General features: G+C 55.9%; 4 protein-coding genes across 4 annotated transcripts; 2 read left to right on the top strand and 2 right to left on the bottom strand.

The window, feature by feature from the left end:
• Positions 1-127: 127 nt before the first annotated feature.
• On the bottom strand, positions 128-1,531 carry LTHEOB_2470 (Dolichyl-phosphate; the record flags this gene model as incomplete). The annotated part of the gene is made up of 3 exons (XM_035511286.1): positions 128-472; positions 529-1,320; positions 1,388-1,531. The coding sequence occupies 3 exons, from the start codon at positions 1,529-1,531 to the stop codon at positions 128-130; spliced, it is 1,281 nt and encodes a 426-aa protein (XP_035364179.1).
• Positions 1,532-4,475: 2,944 nt separating this feature from the next.
• Positions 4,476-6,299, top strand: LTHEOB_2471 (Vanillate o-demethylase; the record flags this gene model as incomplete). Its single annotated transcript, XM_035511287.1, has 1 exon — positions 4,476-6,299. One exon carries the CDS (start codon positions 4,476-4,478, stop codon positions 6,297-6,299), a length of 1,824 nt encoding a protein of 607 aa, XP_035364180.1.
• Positions 6,300-8,923: 2,624 nt separating this feature from the next.
• Positions 8,924-11,629, bottom strand: LTHEOB_2472 (Glycosyl transferase family 2; the record flags this gene model as incomplete). The annotated part of the gene is made up of 3 exons (XM_035511288.1): positions 8,924-9,288; positions 9,344-11,210; positions 11,261-11,629. The coding sequence occupies 3 exons, from the start codon at positions 11,627-11,629 to the stop codon at positions 8,924-8,926; spliced, it is 2,601 nt and encodes an 866-aa protein (XP_035364181.1).
• A 1,018-nt stretch (positions 11,630-12,647) lies between these two features.
• On the top strand, positions 12,648-14,138 carry LTHEOB_2473 (Glycoside hydrolase family 16; the record flags this gene model as incomplete). Its single annotated transcript, XM_035511289.1, has 3 exons — positions 12,648-13,114; positions 13,165-13,916; positions 13,972-14,138. 3 exons carry the CDS (start codon positions 12,648-12,650, stop codon positions 14,136-14,138), a joined length of 1,386 nt encoding a protein of 461 aa, XP_035364182.1.
• Positions 14,139-14,506: the final 368 nt, after the last annotated feature.

A 14,506-nucleotide genomic window follows, 5' to 3' on the forward strand; every position in this document is an offset into this window, starting at 1 on the left:
CGTGCCAGTCACTCAGGATCGATGTTACTCACGACATGTACTTGGAACGTCGATACTCAATGGCAGAATACCAGTACATTGCTTTTGAAGTGTCCCTGGACAAATATTTACGAGAAGAAAACGTACTTTACGCACGCGAATAAACTCCGAACATCCAACTGGCGCGTAGCACGGCCAGTCCCCAGGCCATTCCTAGGCTGTCCCAAACCACATTCAGCTTACTACCCATGACTTCCTTCCAGCCGACGGCGACTTCGGCCATGGGGACATTCGCACTCTCGGCGAGCATGAGCATTTCAACATCGAAGATCCAGCCCTCGCTGTGCATGTACGGGATGATATAAGGCAGGGCAGCGCGAGAAAAGAGCTTGAAACCGCATTGAGTGTCCTTGATCCTGGACGTGGCAGGCGGCGTCATAACCCAGAGCAGCAAATGGAACGAATGCATGAGGAAGTTGCGGAGTCTCGAGCGCTGTATCCGCAGTCAGCAGGCGAGCGCTTGAACGTCTTTCTGGCCCATCTTCTTACCTTGACAACCGCCTCACTCCCCACCAAGTGCGAGCGCGAGCCGATACCCACACCCCGTCCCTGCGAATCCTCAATCTCCTGGCATCCTGCGACAAGCTTCTTGAGATCGGTGAACTCGCTCGCGCCGTCGGCATCTGCGAACACGACGTATTGGCCTCGCGCATGGCGCATGCCATGGGTGACTGCGCCTCCCTTGCCCCTGTTCTTTTCCAGCCTGATGACCCTGATGGAGCCGTGCGGGATGTGCGTGGGGCCAGGCTTGGCCTTCCAAGGACCGGGAACGGGGGTTGGGTACTGCGAGAGCTGGTGGTCGCGGGCGAAGTTGAGCGCGTACTCCTCGGTATGGTCCGAGGAACCGTCCGACACGATGAGAATCTCCCAGCCGGAGCCGACGCGCCGCGACGAAGTCTCTCTGGCGGCGCCGGCATCGCCATTCAGCGACTTGGCCGTGACGGACGGGGCGCGGGCCTCGACCTCGGCGCCGTGCGCGTCGCCGTACTCGCGCTGCAGGAACTCGACGGCCTCCTCCAGCATGCCGCCCAGGCGCTGCTCCTCATTGTACGCCGGAACCACGACCGACATGAAGACCTCGGGCTCCTCAATCTTGTGGGCCTCCTCGGTGGATGCGCCCTGGCGCTTGGCCAGCTTGTTGCGCGCGGCCCATTGGTCCAGCCAGCAGGGGAGCTGCTTGGGGTCGCTGATGGTGCCGTCCGGGAGGATGGTGCGGTACGTCTTCTCCGAGGGAAGGGGCAGGCGCGGCGTGGGCGCGACAATGAGAAGGAAGGTGTAGAACTGCAGCGCGCCAGGGGCGTCAACAATTGCGCTCTGGAATTGGCATGGAAGCGGAATGCGAGCTTACCAGGCCGGCGAACCCCACAACGGTGGTGAGGATAAGGATCAGTATAAAGGAGATTGGGGCATGCTGGACGTGCAGGTACAGCTCTTGGAACTCTTCGCCGAGCGAAGTCAGCTCGGCGCTGAAGGACTCGAGGAGGGCAGCCATTTGAGAGTGAAGAGTACAAGGAGCACTGAGCGGGCGGGCTGAGAGCCCATTGATCGGCGGCGCGGGACAGTCAGGGACGCGGTCTAGGGATTTAGGTCCCAGCGGGCGCGATAGCGAACGTAGTCTGCAGGCCGTCTCGCCCGACACTGCAAAGTTCGAGTACGCAGGCGTGGACGTGTCAACTGTCAATTGCGCGTCTAGTGACGACGTTGCATTCACAGGCCACCGGTGGTCCCTGCATGATTGACGCCCCGGCCCTGACTCGCCCGCTGCCGCAGAGCCTCGCAAGCCTCTTCTCCACACTCCCCACGTCCTCAACACCATCGCCTGTCGGTCCGAACATGTCTCTGCTCGTCTGCCGCTTGGGCACACTGCGCCTTGGATGAATGCTCTGCGTGTTCCGCACCGCAAGGGCACCGACACGCCGCAACCCGCGACCGGCACGTCGAAACCACGGCGCTGGCCACCCACCCTGCGTCTCGCGCTTTGGACTAGGTGCCATTCTTTGTTGTCGTCACATGCGCCTGCTACCGACTTCATCCCTCTTCTCTGCCAGCAATGACTCTTATTACTCCGGAGAGCTCCGGTAGCGGAGCTGATCACGCGTGCAACCAGTAACGTTTCCTTCTGCGTCTCACAGCGGCCCTTATATTATTCTTCGGCTTCCTTGCAGTAGTGTCGGTCCCGAGGATCCGTGATAGCGTCGGTAATGGTGTTCGCTTCGCCCGCGGTTCCACTGTCGCACCGTCGCTAACCATGCTTCTATTTTGGGAAAGCCTGAGAGATCGCATCTTGGGACTGCTAAAAAGAACGCGGATGGAGGGTAGCGTGCATGCGTGTTATTAGGGCTCAAGCTGCATGTCGTATTCCTCGCCGCACGTCGTTTTGCTCGCTGACAGTTTCAGAAGGTCCAAGCTGAGGAGTGTGGCTGTGACCTGCACATCACCGCTCCAGAGGCAAATTTTGCCCCCTTACCGGCCACACACATGCGTGCAAGGAGCCGCCTCATTTTTCCGCCTGTCGTTGACTTTGACCGGTCAAGAATGTGTGGCAGGCGAGAAAAAGAAAATCATGCGGCCCGTTAGCCGTCAGGTTGTGCGCGTGCTCCGTGTCCGAGTAAGCAAATCACCATATGTCTTCGGTCCAAGATTCCATTGCTCGGCACTATTTCCAGGCCCGGCAGCCAGTCGTGCTGACGACGACATCCGGGTTGCCTTGCCGCGCTACTGCCCTGTGGCTCACCTCTGATACCACTACTGGCCTCTCACACGCTCCCCACAAGTCGCCTTGTCACCGCTTCCGGAAAGCTTGGAAAAGAAGGCAACCACGGAGACGCCGATCAAGCGACACGATGGCTTGCTCTCGAAACGTTCAACTGGACCTCACCGGTCGATCTCCACACCAACTTCTTACTGCCCTCCAATCGAACTTGAACAAGACGACGTCACAGCTGACAGGTCAACTGGACTGCCCTCAGCTCTCGTCGAAAACGCCCTTTCAATAGGACAATATGTTGCTGCCTGCTCGCCCTCGTCGTCTGTGCGTCGACACTGTACGTTGCCCGTGCAGCTGGCGACCACTTCAGATGCAAGGCAATCTCAGCTCCACCTGCACTCCACCAGGAAAAGCCAGTTGCCTGAAAGTGATGCGTGGGCCCTTTGTGTCCAATGCTTCGGGTGCCTGTTTCGCATATATCAGCCTGACATGGCGTGTAACCTCTCCCGTTGCCTTGGGCAGGGGGCTAGGGCTGGACATCATTACGTCCTGGCCCGATTAATCATGGTAATGGTCATCGAATATCGATACTACGCCAGTGCTCCTTTGGGACGTCTGCAATTGTACCTTTTGGGTAGCTTGGGCGGTTGCCCGTGATGGCGAAGGCGAACCAACGTCTCTGAAAGTGTTTGGCTGTGATGAGAATGACTTCTATTGAATCCACCATCCGAAGGAGTGGAGAGGACATAGCAGTCTCTGCATAGGAAAGGCACTTTCATCAAAGCTGGGATCCTATCCCAGAGTAGCGATAGCAATGGAAGGCTCCGCCCGTCTGGCCCGACAATATCGACTCGAGCGAACTTCGTCCGAAGAAGTGCCCTGCACTGACGCAATCCTGAGTGACGCTAATCGACTCCAGAGTGCTCTTCCCGAGCTGTATGCAGCCACCTATTCCTATGAACTTTGATTATGCTTCTCTGCTTAAAGCTTGCAGCATTAGTGGACCAGAAAAGCCATAACTAAGCTCCATCAGGCCTAAACACTGGAACAGCTTTCTGCCGTCGGGACGCCCCGATGATTGTCTCTGTGCCGCATTCACGGACCTTTCCATCCGCTGTTCGCCGCGGGCCGTAGGATTCGCTTACGGCGAGAGGGTCTGATTGGTGCGGGATGGACACCGGTTATCCCCACACTTGGTTGAGATAAGCTTTGCACTCCACAACCATACTTCTGTGCCCGGACACTAGGTAATGGCGGAACCGTTGAGATTGATGAGCCAGATCCTTTTCTTTTTCTCTCGACAGGAAGGATTGATGTCATCCCATGTCTGACTTTTCTGCCACTCGGGAAAACAACGACACGAGATTCCCACACTAGGTATTTTGAAGCCCGAGCCTCGAACGTAGATCCCACCCGGAACAAACGCCGTGACCCTTTACTACCGAATCTGCCGTTTACGCTATCCGAATATTCGCCACGCGGCTATAACGGCGTCTTCATCTTTTTCTTTTGTGGCTGCGCCGGGGAAGATAATACGGGGGTCGAAGCACAGGGCCAGTTCCTGAATTATAAGCTCGCCACCCCCAACCGTATCCGCCATACACCAAGGCAAGCATCAAGTCGAATCCCAATCGCAGGGACCAACACCATCCCGGCTATACCGCCACCGATCGGACCAGAAAGAAAGAAAAAAAGGGGGGGAGAACAAAAAAAAAAGTCATCCGCCACTATGGGCTCCATAGACACCACCTTCTCCCGCTTCACCCCGCCGCCTCCGCCGCAGCCGTCGTCCTCCTCCTCATCCTCCTCATCCTCCACCACCACCACAAACCCCTCCGCTACCGCTACCACTACCGCTACCGCCGCTCCCGCCTCCATCGACTTCACCGCCCCCTGGACGACCGACACCCTCCTCCAAGTCCGCACGGGCAAGACGCGCACGGTCCCGGGGACGTCGATCCCGTCGGCCATCGCGAAGCGGCCGCGGCTGGACCCTGACGGGGTCCGGCTGACGGCGCTGGGGCTGGCGGGCGACCAGCAGACCTTCTTCAAGCACGGCGGGCCAGACAAGGCGGTCCTGCAGTACTGCGCCGCCCACTACGCCGCCTGGCAGGCCGAATTACCGCCCCATGCTGCTGCCGCGCTGCGGCCTGGCGGCTTCGGCGAGAACTTCGTCACGGCTGGCCGGATGAGCGAGTGGAATGTTTGTATAGGGGATGTTGTTGAGGTTGGAGGCGATGGTGGGGCGAGGCTGCAGGTCAGCTTGCCCCGCGCGCCTTGCTACAAGTTGAACCATCGGTTTCAGGTGGATGGGATGGCGCGGTTGAGCCAGGAGACGGGGCGGACGGGGTGGTACTATAGGGTGCTGAGGGAGGGGACGGTGAAGGTGGGCGATGAGATTAGGTTGGTGGAGCGGAAGAATCCCAAGTGGACGGTGAGGAGGGTGCAGGAGATCCTGCATAAGGACAAGAAGAACGAGGAGGCGGTGAGGGAGCTGGCGAACTTGCCGGAGCTGGGGGAAGATTTCAGGCTGCTGTTCCAGAACAGGTTGAAGAGGAAGTTTGGAAACATGGGGGCTGAGAATGAGGAGGGAAGGTTGTGGGGAAGTGAGCAGGAGAGAATGGAGGTGTGGAGGAAGTTCAAGGTTGCGGCAAAGAGAAGGGAGACTGCTAAAATTGCGTCGTTCGTGTTCGAGGCCTTGGAGCCGGTGCCCAATCCGCAGATGGTGAAGCCGGGGGCTCACATCCGGATAAAGCTGCAGAAGCTCATCCGCTCCTATTCAGTGGTTGGTGGTGACAGCAACATTCTGGAGATCGGCGTTGCTCTGAACGACAACAGCCGAGGCGGCTCGAAGTACTTGCACGACTGCATATCCGCCGGAGACACTCTGGAAATCAGCGCCGTCAACGAGAGCTTCCCGCTCCAACCACAAGCGCAGAAACACGTTCTGATTGCTGGAGGAATAGGCATTACTGCCTTCATCCCAGCAGCTCGAACACTGGCCTCCCAGTGTATCCCATGGGAACTTCATCTGTGTGTCAACTCAGAAAACGACATTCCATTCCGCCGATACTTGGAGATTCTTGGCCACCGCCTGATCATTTACAGCAAGGCAGACGGAAACCGCTTGGATATCAGAAAACTCGTTGCATCCCAAACGGTGGCAACGCACATCTACTGCTGCGGCCCGGAGCGCATGATGGAGTCCATGGCGATGGCTGCAGACAGCCTGAATTTCCCAAAGCAAAACGTACACTTCGAGGCCTTTACCGCAAACCTGACCGGCGATCCTTTCTCGGTGGAGCTGGTCGACAGAGGGAAGTGTTTGGAGGTCCCGTCAAACGACACGTTGTTGGATGTGCTGCGAGAGTCGGGCTTTGACGTTCCATCGAGTTGCGAGGTGGGCAATTGCGCAACATGCAAAGTGAGGTTGGTCAGCGGGAGGGTGGATCATAGGGGCACTGCGTTGGAGGAAAATGAAAAGCGCGATAACATGCTCTCTTGTGTCTCGAGGGGAGTAGGAAGGATTGCAATCAAGCTATTAGTAGACTGAGAACCTAGAACGACATTTTTGTTTACCAACCACTGCAGCTTTGTCTGGCGAGCCTTTTTTTTTTTTTTTTTCAAAGTTGAAGATGACAAAAGCGTCAATTGTATTCATTTTAGGATGACTTTTAGATAGACTGAAGAAGTAATAGAAAGCCAATATCAGTGTAGATTGCCTTGAACGATATATTTATTGAGAGTTACGTGAACTCAAGACTGGAAATCTTAATTAGTTCCATAATTTTACTGACGCCCTTATGTCTATAAATGTATCCTCCATTTTTTTTTATCTACATCGTCAATGTTCTTCAAAGTTCCCTACCTCCGTAACTATACACAGTAGGTTACTACGATTCTCTTAACGCATTAAATTACTCTATTACCTACTCTTTAAGTCCATTAGCTATCTATCGGCATGTCATACCTCAACATCACTTTTAAGTAGTCAAGTCCTTCTAAAAGATATACAGAGTAGAATCAACCATATTGAAGACACCTACTACGCATACACACTAAAAAAAAAGCCACCACTAGATAGCAAAAAGCTCATATATATCTTCTACACCGTCTTCAATAACTAGCCAGAAACTATATTGTGTGATCCGACACCGCTTCGATAGCTCTTCTTAGCTTCATAGCCATAGGCTTAGTATCAAACTTTAATAAAAAAGTGGCGGGTCCTGACTCATGTGACTAAAAGATAGTCCCGGTACCGTAATCTACTTTTACTACGAGAATTTCGAAGTTCCATCTCTCCGTGCTTCACTGTGGGACATTGTGTATTAAATCTCTAGGAATTCACTTGCTAAGAGTTGGTCTAACCTACCACACCACGCTATCAGTGGGGCCGTCCCGAGGGCAAAAGAGGTACTGGAATGAACGCAACTAGCGATCATTCAGGCGTGGTCAGTTAATAAACCATGTCGGGAACGCATATTCATTACATTACTTGTCGGATTTCAAGTTGCATAGGACAGAAGAAAAGAATACGTAGGGAGATTAGAAGCAAATCTTCTTCAATGTGTGAAGTAAGTAGTCTTAAGTACGTAGAAAAAGTTCCATCATTCAGCTGCCGAGTGAAACTCTGTGGTGGATGATGAGTCAAAGAAACTTCTATCGCTCCATCACTAAGTGTCGCCAACCATTACAAGCGTGCTAAGATTTCAATAGTCAGTAGCTCCTTCGGCAGTGCAGGGGAGGGCTCCTATCTTTCGCATGCATCTGGCACGGTTGACAAATACATGCTTGCAGAGCGGCCCGCACGCGAAGCGCTGAGGTACCACGCAGCCGGAAGCGAAGCAGCCGAGGGCGGCACCGCAGATACAATATTCACGGGCCGTCATTTCGTCACAAAGTTATATTTATTGGAGACGCGGTCCATTGGAGCAAATGGGCCGATTCCAAACGTTGAGCGGAGCTGGCCGGCGGCTGAGGGCGATCATGGCTGGGTCGATTTTCGGACGATAGGAAAGAAAAGTGACAAAAAAAGCGGCGGGAGAGTGGCGCGATGCAGCATTAGAGCGCAAAGGGTTAATGGTACGACCGTGCGGGCACTCGCTTTTGCTCTCGGGTAGTGGGATTCGGTTACCGCCTTGGGCAATAAGCGGGAGCATCTGCCGTAATTTGTTGTCAACGCCCCGAGCTTTGGAGCGATAGGTAGCCGCTGAACGATATGGCATTTATTGGCGGCCCGTCCGCTGAGCCCCGTTGCTGAACGGGTCCATCCGTCGCTGTCAATTTGCATCCTGGCGCCTCTGGCTGCAAGCTGAACATCTGGTGGTCTGAGGACGCGTCGCCCTTAGGTGAGTCTGTGCGTTTTGGTGTAGAGCTTAAGCATGGGCTTTTCGGCGACTCTCCCTTTCTCGAAGGCTTTGGCTGCAAAAGGCCGGTGAGTGATTGGTGCTGGCGAGGTGGGGACGAGGGGGCAAGGCAGCTAACGGCCGCAGCCGCGGCGCTAGCAAGACTGAAAACTCGTTGCCGCCACCGCTAGGCTTGGAACAGACTGGCAGCTTCTGCATCTCCGCCTCAGTTTAGAAGTGTCATGGAGAGGTCAAGAGGTTTCCTGTTGCGCTAGCGATACGGGTACCAGGTACGCTTGTGATGGCGAGTTTGAAGAGTGGGGCCTGGCGTCTTGGTATACGAGGATTTTGGGGGTTTGTAGTGGTAGATAGCTTCCTTGACGCAGGAGAACAAGGCTAATCCAAATAGGTGTGGGGCATTGTACCAGAAAACGCCTGCGCCACGGGCGCCGCCCTAATTTCATGAACCTCCCCTTCGGTGTTTCTAAGAAACGTGCATTGGTGCCAACCGCCGCACCAACGCCTCAGCCACCGTTAGGTAAAGGGGGAAGTGCAAATGAGGTGCGCCGCTGAAGTGATGTTGATATCGATTCTCTGTATCTCTAACAAGCTTTTTGCATCTGCTCTAAGACTAATGCCAAAGTGTGGACTTGGCCGTGTGTGAATTACAAATTAGTTGCCAGGCCTCTTGGGGAAGCCTGCACTATCTTTGTCGTGAGGGGGCGTCAAGAAGTGAACCAAAACAACCAACTCCATGCTTCCCATCTAATATAGCATAAATGACCGTAACTTCGCCGCCGTGTCGTAACAATAACCAAATAAAGGAGGGGTATTAGAAAGTAAAGGCCATCAAGCTCGGGTTGAGCACGATGGGGAGCAGGATGTGGCATGCCACCATGACCGCCATGGGGAAGATGGCGACGAACTCAGTGATCTCCCAGCTCCAAGGGATGAACGGGCCCCTCGCCATGATGACCATACCAGCGATCAGCGCAAAGCAGAAGAGCATGCTGAACTTGAACTTCTTGGCGATCTTGGGAACCTCAAGGAAGAAGTTGGAACGCTCGACTTCCTTGGCCGTGGCACCCCACTGCATGTCGATGCAGAACATGTGGCTGAGAAGGGCCTGCGAGACGTGGAACGAGATGCCGCCGAAGAAGATGACGAACATGAAGCACCACTTGAAGTTCTCGATCACTGTTGCTTTTGTTAGCAATGCACCCAATGCAATCCAAAATGTTGGGGAACTTACGAGATCCGATCAGGCTCTTCTGGGCAAGACGGTAGCGCTCAACAGCCAGGGCGACGTTTCCGCAGATGGTGAAGACGAAGATGACCGAGGTCCAGACCTTCCAGGACTCGAGGTAGTACTTGTCGTAGTAACCGTTGAACTCGCCGACGACGATGTAGTTTGCGCAGGTGAAGATCCAGGCGGCGCCAATGGCGTAGTAGGTACCGATGTAGGAGATGATGTTAAGCTTGGACGCGAGAGGCATCGAGGAACCGATGAAGGTGCGGAACAGGGGAGTGAAGGGGCCCCTGTAGATCCACTGGTAGAAGGGGTTGAACATGAGCTCGTTGCAACCGTAGGCGTACTTCTCCCAGCGAGCAAGCTCGTCGTAGACAGTCAGAGAGACACCCTCCTTGAAGCCACCGTTAGCCCAGGCAGCCAGGCGAACAACGTAACCCTCAATCTGCAGACGCAGAGCCATGTCGAAATCCTCAGAGACGGACGTCTCAGACCAGAAGCGTTCCTCGCCCTGGTCGTCGATGAACGAGACCTGTTGGACAGCGGACCAGCGAAGAATGGCGTTGTGACCGACGAAGGGAGCGACATCTCCGGAAGCAACACCGAAGCAGATGGCCGAGTAGATGAGGTTGGTGAAGAACGTGATACCGTTCTCGAAGAAATCCCAGGAGACCTGCATGACACCGGAGGCGAACTGGATGATGGCGACGTCGGGAGAGTGCTCCATCTCGGAAACAGCATCGAGAATACAGTCCTCAGGAACCTCGGTGTCGGAATCGATGATGATGATGTAGTCACCAACGCGAATGTTACCGGCGGCCCACGCAACTTTTTCCTCTTCCAGGACCTGAGCAAGGCAGAGGTCGTAGGCCTCGTTCTCCTCCCTCGAGGTCCAGCCGTCGCCACGGGAAATAGCCTGGAGCTTGGTCTCGACGAGGTTGGAAAGGCGAAGTCCGAAGTTCATGTTGGAGGCCTTCTTGAACTTTCCGCGACGAACGAAGCCATCCTCACCATGCTTGGGGCGGGCAGTCCAACCGATGTTGTGGTCCGTGTAGAAGTCGATGCGGGCTTGCCTCGCGTCCTCGTCAATGAGCTGGATACCGTCGTCGTGGATGAGGATGTTGGCAGTTCCACCCTGAAGCTCGTAGGTCGAAATAGCCTTCTTGATGGAGCGGACAGTGGGGGCAATGACGGAGTCGAGACCCTCCTTGTAGACGGGGCACTGAATGGTGACGTGAGGAAGGCTGCCGTTGAAAGACTTCTCGATCCTCGGGCTGCACTTGGCCGAGTAGAACTTGGAGTTCTGCTCGAGGTAGGACACAGGACCGAAGAGACGACCGAAGATGGAGACAATGACGTTTGTGAAGAACAAGGCGAAGAACCAGTTGATGGGCGTCATGAGAACCAGGAGAATGGACATGTAGCTCTTGAGCAGCGACACCTCTCGTGCGATTTGCTGCCAACCAAGGCCGGACAGGGTGACCAGGATTGCGAGCGAAACGGCGGTACACATGGAGTTGTAGTAGACGGTAGGGCGCTCCTTCTCGGCGGCAGCCTCGACATCGACCTCAGCCTCGTCGACAACGGCACCCTTCTCACCGAAGCCGGCCTCGTACGAGGACATGGCAGACTTCAGGAGGTCTTCCTGGATGCTCTCGGCCCTGGTGGCAAGGTTCTCCGGGTTGTCATCCCACACGACCAGGAGCGACTCGCTGGCCACAAAGGCGGCATACTGATGCTTGCGGGCGTAGACGAGTTCTTCGATGGTGGGGATGATCTGGATGCGGAGACCCTTGCGGATGGGGATCTCGGCGTCCTGTGCACGGGCGATGAAAGTGGAAACGACCTTGGTCTTGACCGTCATGGCAGACTGGAGCCGAGTGAGTATGCATGAAGTGCGGATGGGAATAGTAGACGTACCTGAACATTCAGAGTGGCAATGGACTGGGCCAGGTTGCTCTCGACGAGAGGCTCGGGGAAGGTGATGTACTCTCCACGAGCCTTCTTGAGCATGACACCCTCGACCTCACCGCTGAAGTCCTGAATCCATCTCGAGCCGACCTGCTTCTCGTACAGGTGGTTGATGATGATGTCGTGTCTGATTTCGTGGATGAATTGAGTGTCCCTCTTTGTCTGAGAGTAGATGGACAGGTTGGTGGAGGAACCTTGGCGACTCTGGTAGGCAGGAGTGAGACCGCCAGGAGTCTGGGCCGGAGTGGTCTCGGCGGGAGTGATGTCCGCCGGGGACTGAGCCTCGGCGGGGGCAGACTTGTTGCGAAGGAAACCCATTGTGTGGAGAAACGCAGCAGAGACTGTGCGGAGGGTGCGCCAACAGAGGGCGACTTGTGGTGGAGATGGTGAGGACTGAAGACGAGAAGAGACACTTTGACGCTGCGACACGAGAGACTTTAACGATGAGAGCCCACAGAGCCCAGACTAGGCTTCTGTATAGCGACGCCTCGGCCGGCCAAAAAAAGCGCCTGGAGCATGCCGGATGTGCTCGAGCCCGAAAGTGGGACATGTGGCTGAGATCTGGCTGGCGGCCGGCAGTTTGGAGGAGATGGGGCTGGACTTCTGCGACGGCAGTGCCAGTCCCGAAGGAGGCTCACAGGCGACTGGCGCGCGGTTTGAGCCGCAGGGTGCAAGACGCCATCAGTGTCAAGCGATCTGAACTAGATCGCTGCGGGCATGGAGCTGGCCAAGCGAAGAGCCGTGTCGCCGGCAGCGCCGAGGGGCTGGAAGCTCCCATAAGGTTATCTCTGCGGGCGGGCGCGCAGGGTGACTCGTGCGTGCATGGCAGAATCGTCGTCGAGCTGAGGGCGATGCTAGTGGAGATGAGCGCTGTCGTCGCGTGGCGCCATGACAGGAACAGGCAAGATGATATGCGCCAGGTGCCCCTTTTGGGCGGGCTGGGACCGAGCGGCAGCGCCCGGAACGGCTAACAGCACTCTAAAGGGCAGTGGCCACCCAGTCCAGACGCGCGCGCTAGCTGCGCTGGCTACGGCCTTTACCGCACCACGCGAGCAGAGCCTTACGCATGCCTGAGCCAGCCACATCGCGACCCCCCGGCGCGCTAACTGCCGCAACGCCCGACCTGCCGAGTCCACGATGCTCGACCTCCACGGGGCTCTGGACCGTGGGATTTGCAGGGCCAGAGATGGCTTTTTTCGCAGCGTGGCGCCCGTCAGCCTCAGTGCTCTAGCGGGCAGAGCCGTCGCCCCTGCCAGCGCGGATAGAAAAGTGTGGTTTGAGCCCGTCCGCAACACCACCATCCACCTGTCTCACTCTTCCCCATCTCTCCGCAACAATGCAGAGACCCACCCTCTCAGAGAAGTCGGACCACGCCGGCGACGGCCGCATCTCGCCACAGAGCGGCTACAGCGTCAAAGACAGCCGGCCTCAGAGCATACAGGCTGCCATTGACCCCTTCGCCACTCCCCACGGCTCGCAGCCCAGCACCCGTCCCGTCTCTTATCGCGAGTTTCCTCTCCCCTCCCCCGGCGCCGCGCCTTACTTCAAGTCGCGCCGCGTGCCAAAGGGCACCGTCCAAACCCCCAAGGCTCTGCAGGGCAAGAAGCGCAACGACCCGTGGCTATGGGTGATCCCCATGATCGGCGCCCTGGTGGGCTTTGCCGTTAGTGGCTTGCTCATCTGGCTCGGCATCAATGCCAACACTTCTCCCTACAACTACTGCCCCGTGCTCATGGAAGACTTCTCCTCGGGCTCCCTCGACTCTTCCGTTTGGACCAAGGAAATCCGCCTCAACGGCTTTGGGTAAGCTTATCCGCACTGTCTGGACCCTTCTCAGGCTAACCCCAACTCAGAAACGGAGAATTCGACCAGACCACTGCCGACGAGGAGAATGTCTTCATCAAGGACGGCCAGCTTTACATCAAGCCCACCCTCCAGGATGCAACCCTCATGGAGACCAACAATGTCATCAACCTGACTGCCCTCGGCACCTGCACCTCGACTGTCTGGTCCGACTGTGTTGGCTCGACCAACACCACCAACGGCACCGTCCTTCCGCCAGCCAAGTCGGCCCGTCTTACCACCAAGCTGGGTGCCAGCATCAAGTACGGCCGTGTCGAAGTCAAGGCCAAGCTGCCCAAGGGTGACTGGCTCTGGCCCGCCATCTGGATGCTTCCCACCGAGAGCGTCTACGGCGACTGGCCCCGCAGCGGCGAGATTGACATTCTGGAGTCGCGCGGCAACAACTACACGTACAACACTAACGGCGGTGGCAACGACTTCGCCATCGGCACTCTCCACTGGGGCCCCGACTCGGACAATGACGGCTACTACCAGACGACCAACAGGAAGCAGGCCCTGCACTCGATGTGGGGCGACGGCTTCCACACGTATGGCCTCGAGTGGACCGACAAGTACATCTACACGTACATCGACAGCCAGCTGCTGCAGGTTCTCTACATTCCCTTCAAGAAGAACCTTTGGAGCATCGGCAACTTCCCTACCTCGACTGCCAACGGCACCCGCCTGACGAACCCCTGGGCTGATGGCGCCACCAACGCTCCCTTTGACCAGGAGTTCTACCTGATCCTCAACGTCGCAGTTGGTAAGTCTATCGAAACCCCATGCCTCAACCCTCATCACTGACATGTCTTCTTTAGGCGGCACCAACGGCTGGTTCACCGATGGAAAGTACTCCAAGCCTTGGATCGACAGCAGTTCCTCGGCCAAGAAGGACTTCTGGAATGCCAGAAACCAGTGGTATCCTACCTGGGAGAAGAACGGCGAGATGATTGTCGACAGCGTCAAGATGTGGAAGCACTGCTGAGAGCGGCAAAATTTTACGGCAAATGATGGGTTTCGCGGGTTAGACTTTGAATTAGAGAGCACGGCGCAATTGGTTTGGGATTGGGATGGCTACACATGTCACTGATCATACCAGGAACGACACTCCACGATATAATCAGATTAGTAATTTCACGTTCCACTTTTGGATCATGTCACTTTATATTTCCCTTCGATGACTTTCCGTTTAGCTTGTGTATGCAGTAATGTTCTCACGAGGATTGATAATCCATTTATCTACTGTTCGAACGGAAATGTGTAAATTTATCGCGTGAGCACATTGACAATTAGTGCTATTAATTTTTTAATCTTGTTCACGGGAAACTTAAATCGACTTATGGGGGGTGGTTG

Source organism: Lasiodiplodia theobromae (genome assembly GCF_012971845.1).
Source record: "Lasiodiplodia theobromae strain AM2As chromosome Unknown scaffold_6, whole genome shotgun sequence".
Taxonomy (NCBI): domain Eukaryota; kingdom Fungi; phylum Ascomycota; class Dothideomycetes; order Botryosphaeriales; family Botryosphaeriaceae; genus Lasiodiplodia; species Lasiodiplodia theobromae.